The sequence below is a fragment of the Tamandua tetradactyla genome, chromosome 6 (genome assembly GCF_023851605.1).
Source record: "Tamandua tetradactyla isolate mTamTet1 chromosome 6, mTamTet1.pri, whole genome shotgun sequence".
In the NCBI taxonomy this organism is placed as follows: Eukaryota; Metazoa; Chordata; class Mammalia; order Pilosa; family Myrmecophagidae; genus Tamandua; species Tamandua tetradactyla.
Window position 1 is genome coordinate 89,534,068 of NC_135332.1, and position 15,685 is coordinate 89,549,752.

Below are 15,685 nucleotides of genomic sequence, written 5' to 3' on the forward strand. Positions count from 1 at the left end.
CTCTTTAGGGGTATTTGGGCTATGCCTGTTATAACTTTTTCATGTTGGAATGGGCTGTCATTATTATGGGGTAGAGAGATGAAACTAGCTGCTGTTCTGGAGAGGCTGGCCTGTCTAGGTTTCAGAATTTATCTTGTCCAGGGACCCATCTGGAGGTTGTAGGTTTCTAGAAAGTTACTCTAGTTCATGGAACCTTTGTAGAATTTTTTATGTTGCCCTAGATTTTCTTTAGGATTGACTGGAATGGTTTTGGTTCGGGTTTGACAAGTTATGATAGGTAGTAATATCTAACTGAAGCTTGTGTAAGAGTGACCTCCAGAGTAGCCTCTCAACTCTATTTGAACTCTCTCAGCTGCTGATACCTTATTTGTTACACTTCTTTTCCCCCTTTTGGTCAGGATGGAATTATTGATCCCACTATGCTAGGGCAAGACTCATCCCTGGGTGTCATCTCCTATGCCACCAGGGAGGCTTTCTCCTCTGGATGTCATATCCCATGTAGGGGGGAGGGCAGTGATTTCACTTGCAGAGTTGAGTTTAGAGAGAGGGAGGCCACATCTGAGCATCAAAAGAGGTCTTCCAGAAGTAACTCTTAGGCATACCTATAGAGAGGCTAAGCTTGTCTGCTACATACATAAACTTCACAAGAACAAACCTCAAAATCAAGGGTATGGCCTATTGATTTGGGTATCCCTAATGTTTGATATAGTATCAGGGGTTTCCCCAGTGGTAAAATTTAATAGTTCTGTATTTTTTCTCCCATCCCTTAAGGGACATTGATTGCCATTACTTTTTGATTATCTGCTTATTATATTCTAGGATGTATCCAGGTATTACATTAAGCTGTATAGGATTAAAGGCCCTCGTTATTCTGGGCTTCCTGTATTTTCATTGTTTAAATGAGCTATCCAGACAGGTTGAATTAGATTATGTGCTGCAGAAGATTTAGATTCTGGGCAAAATATACCTTTTTTCCTTTGGTCTCAAAGAATAGGTGAAGTTCTAAAATACAGACAATGTCTTTCTGTTCATTTTTAAGAGTTTTATTCCTATTATTATACAATCCAACCTTAGTAAATAGACATGCCTTCACCACCATACTGTATCTGAAGACATTTCCTTTTCTTCCACAAAGAATCAATACCATTTTCCCACACCTCCATCTGTTGACATTTAGTTTTGGCATAATGCCTTTGTTACATTCAGTGGAAGCATATTACAGTGTTACTGTTGAGTATAGACTCTAGTTTGCATTGGTTTTTCCTGTGTACCATCTTTTTTAACACCTTGCAATGTTGACATTCATTTGTTCTCCCTCATGCAAAAACATTCTTGTATTTGTACATTTAACGACATAGGCATTCCTAAGTTATACCGTCTCAGTCTTTGTACTGTCTTTCCTTCTGGGGTTATACCTACCCCCAGTCCTTTACCCTCAACTGTATTCACATTCAACTTCATTCAGTGCACTTATGTTATTATGCTACCCTCAGGTAGTATTGTGCTACCTATTTCTGAAGGTTTGTAATCAGTCCTTGCACAGTCAGGTTCATGTGTCAACTTGGCCAGGTAGTGGTGCCTGGTCATCTAGTCAGGCAAGCGCTGGCCTATCTGTTGCTATGAGGACATTTCATGGACTTAAATCTTGATTATGTCAGCTGTATCCACAGCTGATTGCATTTGTAATCAGCTAAGGGGAGTGTCTTCTGCAATGAGTAATGCTTAATCTAATCACTGGAAGGCTTTTAAGGAGGATTTAGAAGAGACTGTCACTTTTCCTGCTTCAGCCAGTTAGCTTCTCCTGAAAGATCATTGCAGACCTTCATTGGCGTTACCAGCTTGTGGGCTGCCCTGCAGAACTTGGACTCTGCATCCCCACATATGTGCGACACTTTTATAGATCTTATATCTATGGATATCTCCTGTTGATTCTGTTTCTCTAGAGAACCCTAGCTAATACAGTCCTGTTGCACAATCTGTTCCTTCCGTACCAAATTCCCAATCTCTGTTCTCTATTTTCTGATAGCCTGTTTTCTTAACTTTAACTCTCAAACTTCACTCATAAGTATTAGTTCTTATTAGTGAGACTGTACAATATTTGTCCTTTTATTTCTGGCTAAATTCAGTGAGCGTAATGTCCTCAAGGTTTATCCACCTTGTTACATGCTTCATGACTTTAGTCTGTCTTACAGCTGAATAATATTCTGTCATATATATCCCACAGCTTGTTTAGCCATTCGTTCATTGATGGACATTTGGGCTGTTTACATCTCTTGGCAGTCATACATAATGCTGCTATAAACATCAGTGTAAAAATGTCCATTTGTGTCCTTGCCTTCAGTTCCTCTGAATATATACCTAGTAATGGAATTGCTGGATCATATGGCAGTTCTATACTTAGCTTCCTGAGGAACCACCAAAACTGCCTTCCAGAGCGGTTGTACTATTTTACATTCCCACCAACAGTGGATAAGTGTGCCTCTTTCTCCATCCACATCCTCTCCAGCACTTGTGTTTTTTTTTTTTTGGTAATGACAGTTCTAGTGGATATGAGATGATATCTCACTTTGATTTTAATTTGCAAAAACATTTAGTTTTGATTTGCCAGTGAAGTTGAGTGTCTTTACATGTGCCTTTTATAACCCATTTATACTTTCTCTTCTGGAAAGTATCTATTCATGTCCTTGCCCATTTTTTCATTGGGTTGTGTGTCTTTTTATTGTTGTAAGTTAGATTCTGGATACTGAATCCTTATTTGATATGTGGTTTCCTGTTGTCTCCCATTATGTAGGCTGCCTTTTTTAGTTTCTTGACAAAGTTCTGTTATGCTCAAAAGTGTTTTATTTTGAGGAGATCCCATTTATCTATTTCTTTTCTCAGTGCTCATGTTTTGGGTATAAGGTCTAGGAAACCACCTCTTATTACAAGATTTACAAAATATTTCCCTACATTTTCTTTTAACATTTTTATGGTCTTAACTGTAATGTTTAGGTTTTGAGCCATTTTGAGTTAATTATCATTAAGGGTGTGATAATATATGGATCCTCTTTCACTCTTCTGCATATTGGATATCCAGTTCTCCAAACACCAGGTATTGAAGAGGCTACTCTGTCCCAGATTGGTTGGCCTGACCATCTTCTCAAATATCAGTTGTCCATAGATGAGGGTATAAGTTTCTGGACCCTCAAATCTATTCCATTGTTCAGTATATCTATCTTTTTGCCAGTCCTATGCTGTTATGACACTATAGCATCATAATATGTATTAAAGTCAGTTAGTGTGAGAACTCCCACTTCATTTTTCTTTCTGACAGTGTAAGTTGTTGGGATTTTAATTGTAATTGCATTGAATCTATAAATCAGTATGAGTAGACTTGACATCTTAATTATATTGAGTCTTCCTATTAATGAACACAGTATGCCCTTCCATTTATTTATGTCTTCCGTGATTTCTTTTAGCAGTTTCTTGTGGTTTTCTGTGTATAGGTTTTTTGTGTCCTTAGTTAAATTTATTCCTAAATATTTTATTCTTTTGGTTGCTATTGTAAGTGAATTTTTTTCCAAATTTCCTCCTGAGATTGCTTATCACTAGCACTACTGAGTTTTGAGTGTTGATTTTGTACCCTGCCACTTTGCTATACTCATTTATTAACTCTAGTACCTAATAGCTTTGCTGTAGATTTCTCAGAATTTTCAACGTATAGTATCATGCCATCTTGAAACAGTGAGAGTTTTACTTCTTCCTTTCCAATTTGTATGACTTTTATTTATTTTTCTTGTCTAATTACTCTGGCTAGTGTTGAATAATGGTGGCGACAGTGCCTGATCTTCGAGGGAAAGTTTTCAGTCATTCCCCATATAGAATGATGTTTAGTTATGGGTTTTTCATATATTCCCTTTATCGTGTTAAGGAAGTTCCCATCCATTCTTATCCTTTGAAGTGTTTACATCAAAAAAAGGAATTTTAATTTTCTCAGATGCCTTTTCTGCATCAATCAAGATGATCATGTGGTTTTTCCACTTTGAATTATTGATATGGTATATGACATTAGTTTATTTTCTTGTGTTGAACTAGCCTTGCATATGAGGAATAAATCCAACTTGGTTATGGTGTATAATTCTTTTAATGTGCTGCTAGAATTGATTTGCAAGTATTTTGTTGAGGATATTTGCATCTGTAAAGACATTGGTTTGTAATATTCTTTTCTTGTAGTTTCTTTGCTGTGCTTTGGTATTAGAGTGCTATTGGCTTCATAGAATGAATCAGATAGCTTTCCTTTGACTTCATTTGTTTTGAAGAATTTAAGCAGGATTGGTACTAATTCTTTCTTGAATGTTTGGTAGAATTCACTTGTGAAGCCATTTGATCCTCTACTTTCTTTTTAGGGAGCTTCTTGATGATTCATTTTATCTCTACTTGTATTGACTTGTTGAGATCATCTATTCTTGAGTCAGGGTTGGTTGTTCATGCCTTTCTAGAAAGTTGTCCCTTTTGTCTATGTTGTTTAGTTTATTAGCATATAGTTGCTCAAAGTACCCACTCATTATTTCCTTTATTTCTGTGGGGTAGTGATTTTGTCCATTTCTGGTTTTACTTATTTGCATCTTTTCTCTCTCTCTTCTGTTTATTTATTTTTTTGGGTAAGCCTAGCTAAGGGTCTATCAATTATATTGATTTTCTTAAAGAATCAACTTCTGGTTTTGTGAATTTTTCTCTATTGTTTTCATATTTTCAGTTTCATGTTTTCTCTGATCTTCATAGTTTGTTTCTTTTTGTTTCTTTCAGGATAGTTTGCTCTTCTTTCTCTAGTTCTTTCAAGTAAATAGTTAATTTCTCAATTTTTCCTCTTTTTCTTTGTAAATATAGGCATTTAAGGCAATAAATTTCTTTCTCAGCACTGCCTTTGCTGCATCCCATAAAATTTAAAATGTTGTATTTTCATTTCGTTTGCCCTGAGAAATTTTCTGATTTTTCTTGTAATTTCTTCCTTGACCCACTTGGTTTAAGAGAGTGTTGTTTAGCCTACATGTATTTGTGAATTTTCTGGCCCTCTACCTATTATTGATTTCCTTATTATTGATTGTATTAATCAATAATGTTTATTATTGATTGTATTATTATTGATTATTATTTTTATATTTTTATTTTTTACTTATTTTATATTTTTATTTTTATTTAATAATAATATTAATTATTATTAACTTTATTATTGATTGTATTAATTAATTGTAATTAATACAATTAGTATTGATATTAATTATATCAATAATATAATATTGATTCCATTATAACCTGAGAAAGTGTTCGATATAATTTCAGTCTTTTAAAATTTATTGAGACTTGTTTTATGACACAGCATGATCCATCCTTGAGAATGCTTCATGAGCATTGGAAAAATGTGTATCTCGTTGTAGGGTGTAATGTTCTGTAAATGTTAAGTCTAGTTCATTTATTGTGTTATTCAGATTCTCTGTTTCACTATTGAGTCTCTGTTTAGATATTCTATCCATTGATGAGAGCCGGGAATTGAAGGCTCCAAATATTATGGTAGAGGTGTCTATTTCTCCCTTTAGTGTTGTCAGTGTTTGTCTCGTGTTTTGGAACCCTCTGGTTTGGTGCATAAATATTTATGAATGTTACATAATGACCTTCTTTGTCTCTCTCTTTTTTTCTTTTTGTCTCTTTTAATTGTTTTACATTTGAAGTCTAATTTGTCTGATATTGGTATAGCTACCCCTGCTCTTTTCTGGTTTGTTTGAATGAAGTATCTTTTCCCAACCTTTCACTTTCAACCTGTTGTTGTCCTTAGGTCTAAAATGAGTCTCCTGTAGACAGCATATAGATTTTTTTAATCCATTCTGCTGGCTTGCCTCTTTTGACTCGGAGTTTAATCCACTAACATTTAATGTTATTACTGTAATGGCAGTACTTCTACTATTTTGTTTTTTGAATTTTATATGTCACATCTATTTTTTTTCTCTTTTTGCCTTTATTGATAGTATGCATTTCTTCACTCTTCTCCACACTTCTTTCTCTGCCCTTTTATTTCTTGCAGAGCCAGTCTCTTAGTCACAATTTCTCTCAGTGATTGTTTGTCTGAAAAAATTTTAATCTCCCCCTCATTTTTGCAGGGGAGTTCTGCTTGGTATAGAATTCTTGGTTGTCAGTTTTTGTTTTTTTTTTAATTTTGAGAACATTAAATATGTCATACCACCTCCTTCTTGCCTCTATGGTTTCTGCTGAGAAACCCACACATAGTCATATCGAGCTTCCTTTCTCTATTTTTCTTTGACATTTTACAGTGTGACTAGTAAGTATCTTGGAGTGTATGTTGGATGTGTAATTTTATGTCTTTCACAAGAGATGGGAAATTTTCAGTGATTATTTTCCCTGTTAGTCCTTCTGCTCCTTTTCCCTTCTCTAGTCCTTCTGGGACACCCACAGCATCTGTATTTATGGACTTCATGTTTTCGTTCAATTCCTTGAGTCCCTGCTGATGTTTTTCCATTCTTTTCCCTATGTTTTCTTTGGTGTATCAGATTTCAGATGTTCAGTCCTCTAGTTCACTAATCCTTTCTTCTTCTTCTTCAAATCTATTGTTTTAGGTTTCCATTTTTAAAATCTCTTCTATTGTGTCTTTCATTCCCGTAATTTCTGCAATTTGTGTTTTATTAAACTTTCAAGTTTTTCTTTATGTTTGCCCGTTGTCTTCTTTATATTCCCCCTCCACTTGTTTATATGATTTTTGATGTGATTTTCCATGTCTGTTTCGACAACCTGAATTAGTTGTTTTAACTTCTGTATCTTATTTGAAGTGTTGGTTTATTCCTTTGCCTGGTCTATAGCTTTGATTTTCCTAGTAGACTCATTAGTTTTTGTTGGCATCTAGGCATTTGATTTCATTAGTTTATTCTGGAGGCCATTTTCACTCTTTTTACCTAGAGTTGTGCTGGATTGCTTTGTTCTGTCTGTTCTTTTACATTCAGTTGAACTTATTCTAAATGTCTAGCATAGGTTCTGTTTAACTGATCAGAATTTTACAGTTATTGTTTTTCTGTTTCTTGCCCTGCCTATAAGGAGCATTTTTGTTTTCCTTTCTTTTTTGAGGAGGATCTCTTCAGATTTTATAGATCTAGTCAGATTTTCCCAGACAGGACAGGCCCATGTCTCAGGAGGAGAGTAGCCATCATCAGTTTTCTCTGAGGATGAGACCCATCAGATTGTCATACTTTCCTATGAAGCCTCTAGGCTCTGCTTTTCCTATCGTGCCTAGTGTTTGGCACTTGTCTCTCTGTAGCTTCCCACCTGGTTAAAGTGATGCAATGCCTTTAATTTCAGCAGACTCTCCCTACCAGGGGCATGGTTGAGACAGAGGCTGTAGTGGTATGTGGGCTTTGTTTATTTCTGTTTTCAAGTCTCTGGGGCCTGAAGACCTGAAGGAGCCTTCCTCATAGGCTGGGCCCCACCCCCCTTTTATTGGTGCTGATATGCCCTTTATGAAATTAACCCTTTTCACCTGACTAATTAGTTACTTTGTCTCTTAGACATTTCTTCATTCTGTCCTTGCCTGGGGCAATGCTGGAGCATCAGAGTGCTTCCAGTTCTATCTAATGAACTGTTAAGAAGTAAAGCAAAAAGCCTTTTCAGTGTTGGACATTCTCCTCTGGTTTGCCAGTGAAGAGCTTGAGTTGGTAACTGCCTCCTTTTCCAGTATTTTGCGGTATTTGAAAATACTCTTTTCCAGTATTTTGTGCTGTCTGACTTAAAAAGCCTCTGTTTCTTTTTTTCCCCCATCAGCCCCACCCCCTCTCTGCTGGTGCCAAAACTCCTAGTTCCTTTAGTGCTTACTTCAGGTTTATCTGTGCCAAGGACTTATTTGTAGTAGTCAGAATTTGTTATTTAATTCTGCATTTGGAGCTTGGTTTAGCTATGACCTTTCTACTAGTAAAGTCTGTTTCTTTCCCCTTGAGGAATCAGCCCACGGGGGAGGTGCTCTGGTCTCTTTGGTTTGGGGATCTTACAGTTCTGTGTGGAATCTCATCCATTCCACCTGTTCCAGACTGGTGTATTCTCTGTCTGGTCATTGATGTTTCCCCAGAAGTTGTTTTGTACCATTCTTGGCTATTTACTAGCTGCTCTGGAGGCCATTCTAAATTCTACACCTCACTATGCTTCCATTTTGCCCCAGCTCACCAGTTTTTCTTTTTTTTTTTTAATTTTTATTTATTTCTAAAATATTTTTATTGAGAAATCTTCAATACATACATTCCATATATTATGTACAATCAGTGGCTGACAATATCATGACATAGTTGTGTAGTCATCACCATGATCATTTTTAGAACATTTGCATCACTCCAGAAAATGACATAAAAAGAAAAAACTCTACACGTACCATACACCTTACCCCTTCCTTTAGTATTTCCATCTACCTGATTTATTTTACCCTTTGTCCCCCCCATTATTTATTTATTTTTTTATCCATATTTTTTTTTACTCATCTGTCCATACCCTGGATAAAAGGAGTATCAGATACAAGGTTTTCATGATCACATAGTCATATTGTAAATGTATATATCTTTATACAGTTATTTTCAAGAATTAAGGCTACTGGAACACAGCTCAACAGTTTCAGGTACCTCCCTCCACCCACTCCAATATACCATAACTAAAAAGAGTTATCTATATAAGAACAACCTCCAAAATAACTTCTCGACTCTGTTCGAAATCTCTCAGCCACTGAAACTGTATTTTGTCTTATTTCTCTCTTTCCCTGTTTGATCAAGAAGGCTTTCTGAATCCTTTGATGCCAGGTCCTGGCTCATCCCGAGATGTCTGTCCCACTTTGTCAGGGAGATTTACACCCCTGGGAATCATGTCCTCAGCAGTTGGTTTTTGATAAAGGAGTCAGATCTACTCAGTGGGGGAAAATACTGTCTTTTCAACAAAGGAGCCAAAGATACAGTAATGTAATAGAAGGATGTGAACGATTGAAGATGGACTCCTACTTCATAGCATGTACAAAAATTAACAAAAATGGATCAACAACATAAATATGAAAGATAAAACTGTACAACTCGGTGGAAAACATAGGGGAAATATCTACAGGACATTCTGTTTGGCAGTGTATTTTTAGGCTTAGTGAAAGTTTGAGTGACAAAAGAAAAATGGATAGATGAGCTGAACTTTATTAACATTAAAAGCTTTTGTGTAGTTAAGAACATTATCAAAAAAATTGAAAAGACAACTAGCAATTATTTGAATACCATATGTGTGATAAAGATTTACTATCCATAATATATAAAGAATATATAATATATAACTTATAAAACCAAGCAACATTTTTCAAAGAGCCCAACTGAAAAATGGGCCTCGGACTTTAATATTCCAAAAAGAGGTACAAATAAACATGTACCAATAAACACATGAAAAGATGCTCTGCATCGTCAGCCATTTCTGAAATTATACCAAAATCACATTGAGCTGCTACTTCATACTCCTAGGGAGGCTATCATTAGAATAGAAAATATCAAGTGCTCTCAAGGATACAGAGACATGGGAACCTTTGTACATTGCTGATGGTATTGGAAAATGGTACAGCCACTTTTTCTTCAAAAAGTTAAACAGAGCTCCTATATGACCTCATAATCCCATTTCCAGGTATATTCCCCAGAGAAACAAAGCAGGAACTCATACAGATGTTTGTACACATTGTTCATCACACATCATTCACAGGAGCCAATAGGTGGGAGCAACCCAAATGTCCATCAGTGGTTTAATGGATAGCCAGAATGTAGTATGTATACACAGTCAGTACTATTATTCATCCTTAACAAGCAGTGAAGTGCTGATATAACGTGTGGATGAGCTCTGGAGACACTGTGCTGTGTGAAGTAAGTTAGATACAAAGGGAGAGATAACTGTGATTACATGCGTATTAAATAGCTAGAATGTGCAATGCATAAAGACAGTAAGAGTGTAGGTTACTAGTGGTGGGGGAAACGGGAGTTAATGCATAATGGATGTAGGGGTTTTGTTTGAGGGGATAGAAAGTTCTGTTATGGATGGTGGTGAGAGTAGTACATCATGGTGAATGTGATTAATTCCACTGAATAGTATCTTTGGGTTGTTGAGATTGAAGTTTGTGTTGTATACAGGTTTCCACAATTTAAAAAAAGTAACTAAGGAGACAATGACAATTAAATGTAAATCGTGATACTTGAATGGATCTAATGATGGAGGAGAAAAGGCGCAAAAGGATATTATTGGAACATATGAACATACTGGAATATAGACTAAAACTTTATATCAGTGTTAAAGTTCTTGAACTTGGTAACTGTACTAAATATAATCACATTTATTATTATCCTTGTTCTTAGGAAGTGTACATGAAGGTATTGTGTGTTCAAGAAGTGTTTCAAGTGTTAAGATAAGTGATGGATTGATGGTAAAATGAATGATAAAATGACAGAAAATGTGGCAGAAGTTAAAATTGGTAGATCTGGGTGTCTGGCAGTAGTTGTTGGAGTTCACCATATGGATTTTTTAGTATTTCTGCAACTATCTTGTAATAAAAATTGTAAGAAAAAAATGAAACTGTATAAATGTGCAGTTAAATAAATTATAGTTAAAAAGTTTAAACTATCAAAGAACATCATTTGGCCTTTGCTGTATTGGTTTATTTCTGTGTTCTTAATTCTGTTCCATTGGTTTCTATCTCTATCTTTATGTCCTTACCACAGTGTTTTGATTTCTATGGTTTTGTAGTAGGTTTTGAAATTGAGAAGTGTGATTCCGCAAACTTTTGTTCTTGTTTTGAAACAGTGATTGACCTCTTAAAAGGGCTCTTTTGATTCCATATGAATTTTAGGATTGCCATTTCCACTTATGCAAAAAAAAAAAGAGGAAGACTGCTGGGATTTTGATAGGTATTGCATTGAATCTGTACGCCACTATGGGTACTCTTTTCATCCTACCCTTCAACATGGATGTCTTGCTGGTTATTTAGGTCATCTTTAATTTCTTAATTCACTGTTATAAAGATTTCAGGGTAGTTGTCTTTCACCTTGTTGGTCAAATTTATTTCCAGAGAATTAAAAAAAATCCTTTTCTTTATTAGAGAAGTTGTGAGTTTACAAAACAATCATGCATAAAATACAAGATTCCCATATACTACCCCACCACCAATATGTGCATTGGTGTGGAACCTTTGCTGTAATTGATAATATCCTGCTTTCTGGCCATTTGTAAACCTTTTGGAGAAATATCTATTCAGATGTTCTGCCCATATTTTAATTGAATTGTTTATCTTTTTGTTGTTAAGTTGATGGATTTCTTTTTATATTCTGGATAGTAAACATTTATGGGATATTTGGTTTCCAAATATTTTCTCCCATTGTGTAGGTTGTTGTCTTACTCTCATGGTAAAGTTTTTAATTTTATGAGGTCTGTTTTTTCTTTTGATACTTATGCATTGGGTATAAAGTTCAAGAAACCGCTGCCTAACACGAGGTCCTGAAGATGCTTCTCTACATTTTCTGTTAGGAGTTTGATAGTTCTAGTTATTATATTTAAGTCCTTGATCTATTTCTAGTTGATTTTTGTATGTGTTTTGGGATAAGGGTCCTCCTTTCTTTTACAAATGGAGATCCAGTTTCCCTAGCACCATTTGTTGAAGAGACCAGTCTTTTCCATGAAAAGTCAATTGTCTGTGAATGTGTGTGTATTTCTGAGCCCTCAGTTTGATTCTTTTGCTCTTTTGCTCTATATATCTGTCTTTATGCCAGTATCAATCTGTTTTGATTACTGTGGTGATAATAAGTTTCAAGACTGGGAAGTATGAGTACTCCAGCTTCATTCTTTTTAGATAGTTTTGGCTGTTTGTGACACCTTATCCTTCCATATAAATTTTAGGATTTTCCATGTCTACGAAGAAAGTTGTTAGAATTTTGATTGGGATTGCATTGAGTCTATAAATAGCTTTGAATAGGATTGACATATTAATGCACTCTTCCAATCCATGAATACAGAATGTTCTTCCATTTATTTAGGTCTTCTTTAGTTTCTCTTAGCAACATTGTGTTGTTTTCTGTGTCCTAGTACTTTACAACCTTGGCTAGATTTATTCCTAGCTAATTGACTCTTTTAGTTGCTATTGTAAATGGAATTTTTTTCTTGATTTCTTCCAATGATTGTTCACTGCTACTGTAAAGAAACATTACTGATTTGTGGGTGTTGATTTTTTGTACCCTCCCACTTTGTGGAATCTATATTCTAGCTTTAGGAACTTTGTTGTGGATTTTTTTCAGAATTTTCTGTATGTAAGATCATATCATTTGCAAATAGGTAATGTTTTACCTTGTCCTTTCCAACTTGAATGCCTTTTGTTTTCTTGCCTAATTGCTTTTGCTAGAACTTCTAGTATAATATTGAATGACAGTGATGGATGTGGGCATTCTTGTCTTGTTCATGATTTTCAGGGGAAAACTTTCAGTAATTCACCATTAGTATGTTACCTCTGAGTTTTTCATATATTCCCTTTATTATGTTGAGGAAGTTCCCTTTTATTCCTAGTTTTCTAAGAGTTCTTATCCAGAAGGGCTATTGTATTTTCTGAAATCTTTTTTCTGTATCAGTCGAGATGATCATGTATTTTTCTCCCTTCATTTACTTACTGTGGTGTATTATATTAATTAATTTTCGTATGTTGAACCAACCTTCATTCCAGAGAAAAATCCCACTTGATCATGGTGTATAATTCTTTCAATGTGCTGTTGGGATCTGTTTGCTAGTGTTTTGTGAAGGATTTTTGCATCTATAGTCATAAGAAATCTTGGTCTGTAATATTCTTTTTTTGTAGTATGTTTATCTGACTTTGGTATGAGGGTGATGTTGGTCTCATAGAATGAAATTAAAAGTGTTCCCTTTCTTTTTTTGGAAGAGTTTGAGAAGAATTGGAGTTAATTCTTCTTGAGTCAATACAGGCAGTTTGTTTCTAAGAATTTGTCCATTTCATCTGCATTATTTAATTTATTGATGTACAGTTGTTCATAGTATCCTTTATAATCCTTTTTATTTCAGCAGGGTTGGTAGAATTGTTCCCCTTTTCATTTTATATTTTAGTTATTTCTGTCCTCTCTTTTTTCTTTGTCATTCTGGTAAAGGCTTGTCAATTTTATTGATCCTTTCAAATAACTTACTTTTTGCTTTGTGGATGCTTTCTATTTCTTTTTCTATTTCATATATATATATATATATATATATATATATATATATATATATATATATATATATATCTTTGTTATTTCCTTTATGCTCACTTTGGATTTAGTTTGCACTTCTTTTACTAGTTCTTCCAGTTTTGAGGTTAGTTCTCTCATTTGAAATCTTTGTTCTTTCTAAATTTAAGCATTTAAAGCTATAAATTTTCCTTTCAGCACTGCATTTGCTCATCCCATAAGTTTTTTTTTTAACTTTTTTTTTAAATTGTGAAAAATAGCATATATACAAAAAGCAATAAATTTCCAGGTAGACTTTAACGAGTAGTTATACAACAGATTTTTTTTAATTTTAATTTAATTTAATTTAATTTTTTTTTAATTATTTTAATTTTATTTTTTTAAATACCAAAAAACCCAAGCAAATGCATACATTCCTATTTTGATCATTCCATTCTACGTATATAATCAGTAATTCACAATATCATCACATAGTTGCCTATTCATTATCATCATGATCATTTCTTGGAACATTTGCATCTATTCAGAAAAAGAAATGAAATGAAAACAGAAATGCAATTTATACATACCATACCTCTTACCCCTCCCTTTCATTGATCACTAGCATTTCAAACTAAATTTATTTTAAAATTTGTTCCCCCTATATTTATTTTTATTCTGTATGTTCTACTCATCTGTTGACAAGGTAGATAAAAGGAGCACCAGACACGAGTTTTCACAGTCACACAGTCACATTGTGAAAGCTATATCATTATACAATCATCTTCAAGAAACATGGCTACTGGAACACAGTTCTACATTTTCCAGCAGTTCCCTCCAGCCTCTCCATTACATCTTGGATAACAAGGTGATATCTACTTAATGCATGAGAATAACCTCCAGGATAATCTCTCGACTCTGTTTGGAGTCTCTCAACCATTGACACTTTGTCTCATTTCACTCTTCCCCCTTTTGGTCAAGAAGGTTTTCTCAATCCCTTGATGCTGGGTCTCAGCTCATTCTAGGGTTTTTCTCAATCCCTTGATGCTGAGTCTCAGCTCATTCTGGGATTTCTGTCCCACGTTGCCAGGAAGGTCCACACCTCTGGGAGACATGTCTCACGTAGACAGGGGGAGGGTGGTGAGTTTGCTTGTTGTGTTGGCTGGAGAGAGAGGCCACATCTGAGCAACAAAAGAGGTTCTCTTGGGGGTGACTCTTAGGCCTAATTTTAAGTAGCCTTGACCTATCCTTTGTGGTGTTAAGTTTCATATAAACAACCCCCAAGACTGGGGGCTCAGCCTATAGCTTTGGTTGTTCACACTGCTTGTGAGAATATCAAGAATTCAACTTGGGCAGGTTGAATTTTCCCCCATTCTCACCATTTCCTGAAGGGGACTTTGCAAATACTTTTCTACTCACTGATCAAATCACTCTGGAATTCATTGGGGCATCACTCTGAACAAACCAGCAAAATCTCATGTCCTACCCAAGGTTCCATGTACTTATGTTGTTCAACCAACTATCTACATAAGTTATATTAGGAGATGTGCTAGTCAAAATATAAATTTTGTACGAAATAAACATTTTTTGCTTTAGTCTCACACATAGGTTGAAATTTTAAAATATTAATTACCATCTATTTTCAGCACCCTGCAGTAATGACATTCCTTTGTTCTTCCTCATGCAAAAACATTTTTAAAATTTGTTCATTTAGTCACTGTCATCATACACTCTAGTCATTCCTAGATTATACCATCTCAACTTTTATCATCTATCTTTCATTGTGATTACATTTATGCCCCCAGCCTTCCTCCCTCTGTCTTTCTGACACTCAGCTTCATTCAGTGTTTTAACATAGTTGTATTACAGTTAGGTAGTATTGTGCTGTCCATTTCTGAGTTTTTATGTTCAATCCTGTCACACAATCTATGACCCTTCAGCTCCAATTACATAATATCTTACCCTATTTCTATCTCCTGATGGTCTCTTTTACCAACGAAATATTCCAAGTTTATTCACTAATGTCAGTTCACATCAGTGAGACCATACAGTATTTGTCCTTTTGTTTTTGGCTAATCTCACTCAGCATAATGTCCTCAAGGTTCATCCATGTTGTTACATACTTAGTAACTTTATTCTGTCTTACAGCTGCATAATATTCCATCGTATGTATATACCACAGTTTGTTTAGCCATTCATCTATGGATGGACATTTTGGCTGTTTCCATCTCTTTACAATTGTAAACTGCTGCTATAAACATTGGTGTGCTAATGTCCATTTGTGTCTTTGCCCTTATGTCCTTTGAGTTGATACCTAGCAATGGTATTGCCAGGTCATATGGCAGTTCTATATTCAGCTTTTTGAGGAACTACTAAACTGCCTTCCACAGTGGTTGCACCATTTGACATTCCCACCAACTGAATAAGTGTGCCACTTTCTCCACATCCTCTCCAGCACTTGCCATTTT

General features: G+C 35.1%; 1 protein-coding gene across 3 annotated transcripts in view; it reads left to right on the plus strand.

Moving 5' to 3' along the window:
- The window catches only part of SPIDR (scaffold protein involved in DNA repair), a 757,458-nt gene that overhangs the window by 63,961 nt on the left and 677,812 nt on the right, over positions 1-15,685 (plus strand). Inside the window, exon 1 of one of the 3 annotated variants that reach the window (XM_077166723.1) lies at positions 9,312-9,893. The exons of the other annotated variants lie outside the window; for them this stretch is intronic. Within the exon in view, the coding sequence (XP_077022838.1) occupies positions 9,864-9,893 (30 nt within the window). The 5' untranslated portion in view covers positions 9,312-9,863. Of the gene's footprint in view, positions 1-9,311; positions 9,894-15,685 lie in introns of those variants that run through there. 3 annotated transcript variants of the gene reach the window in all.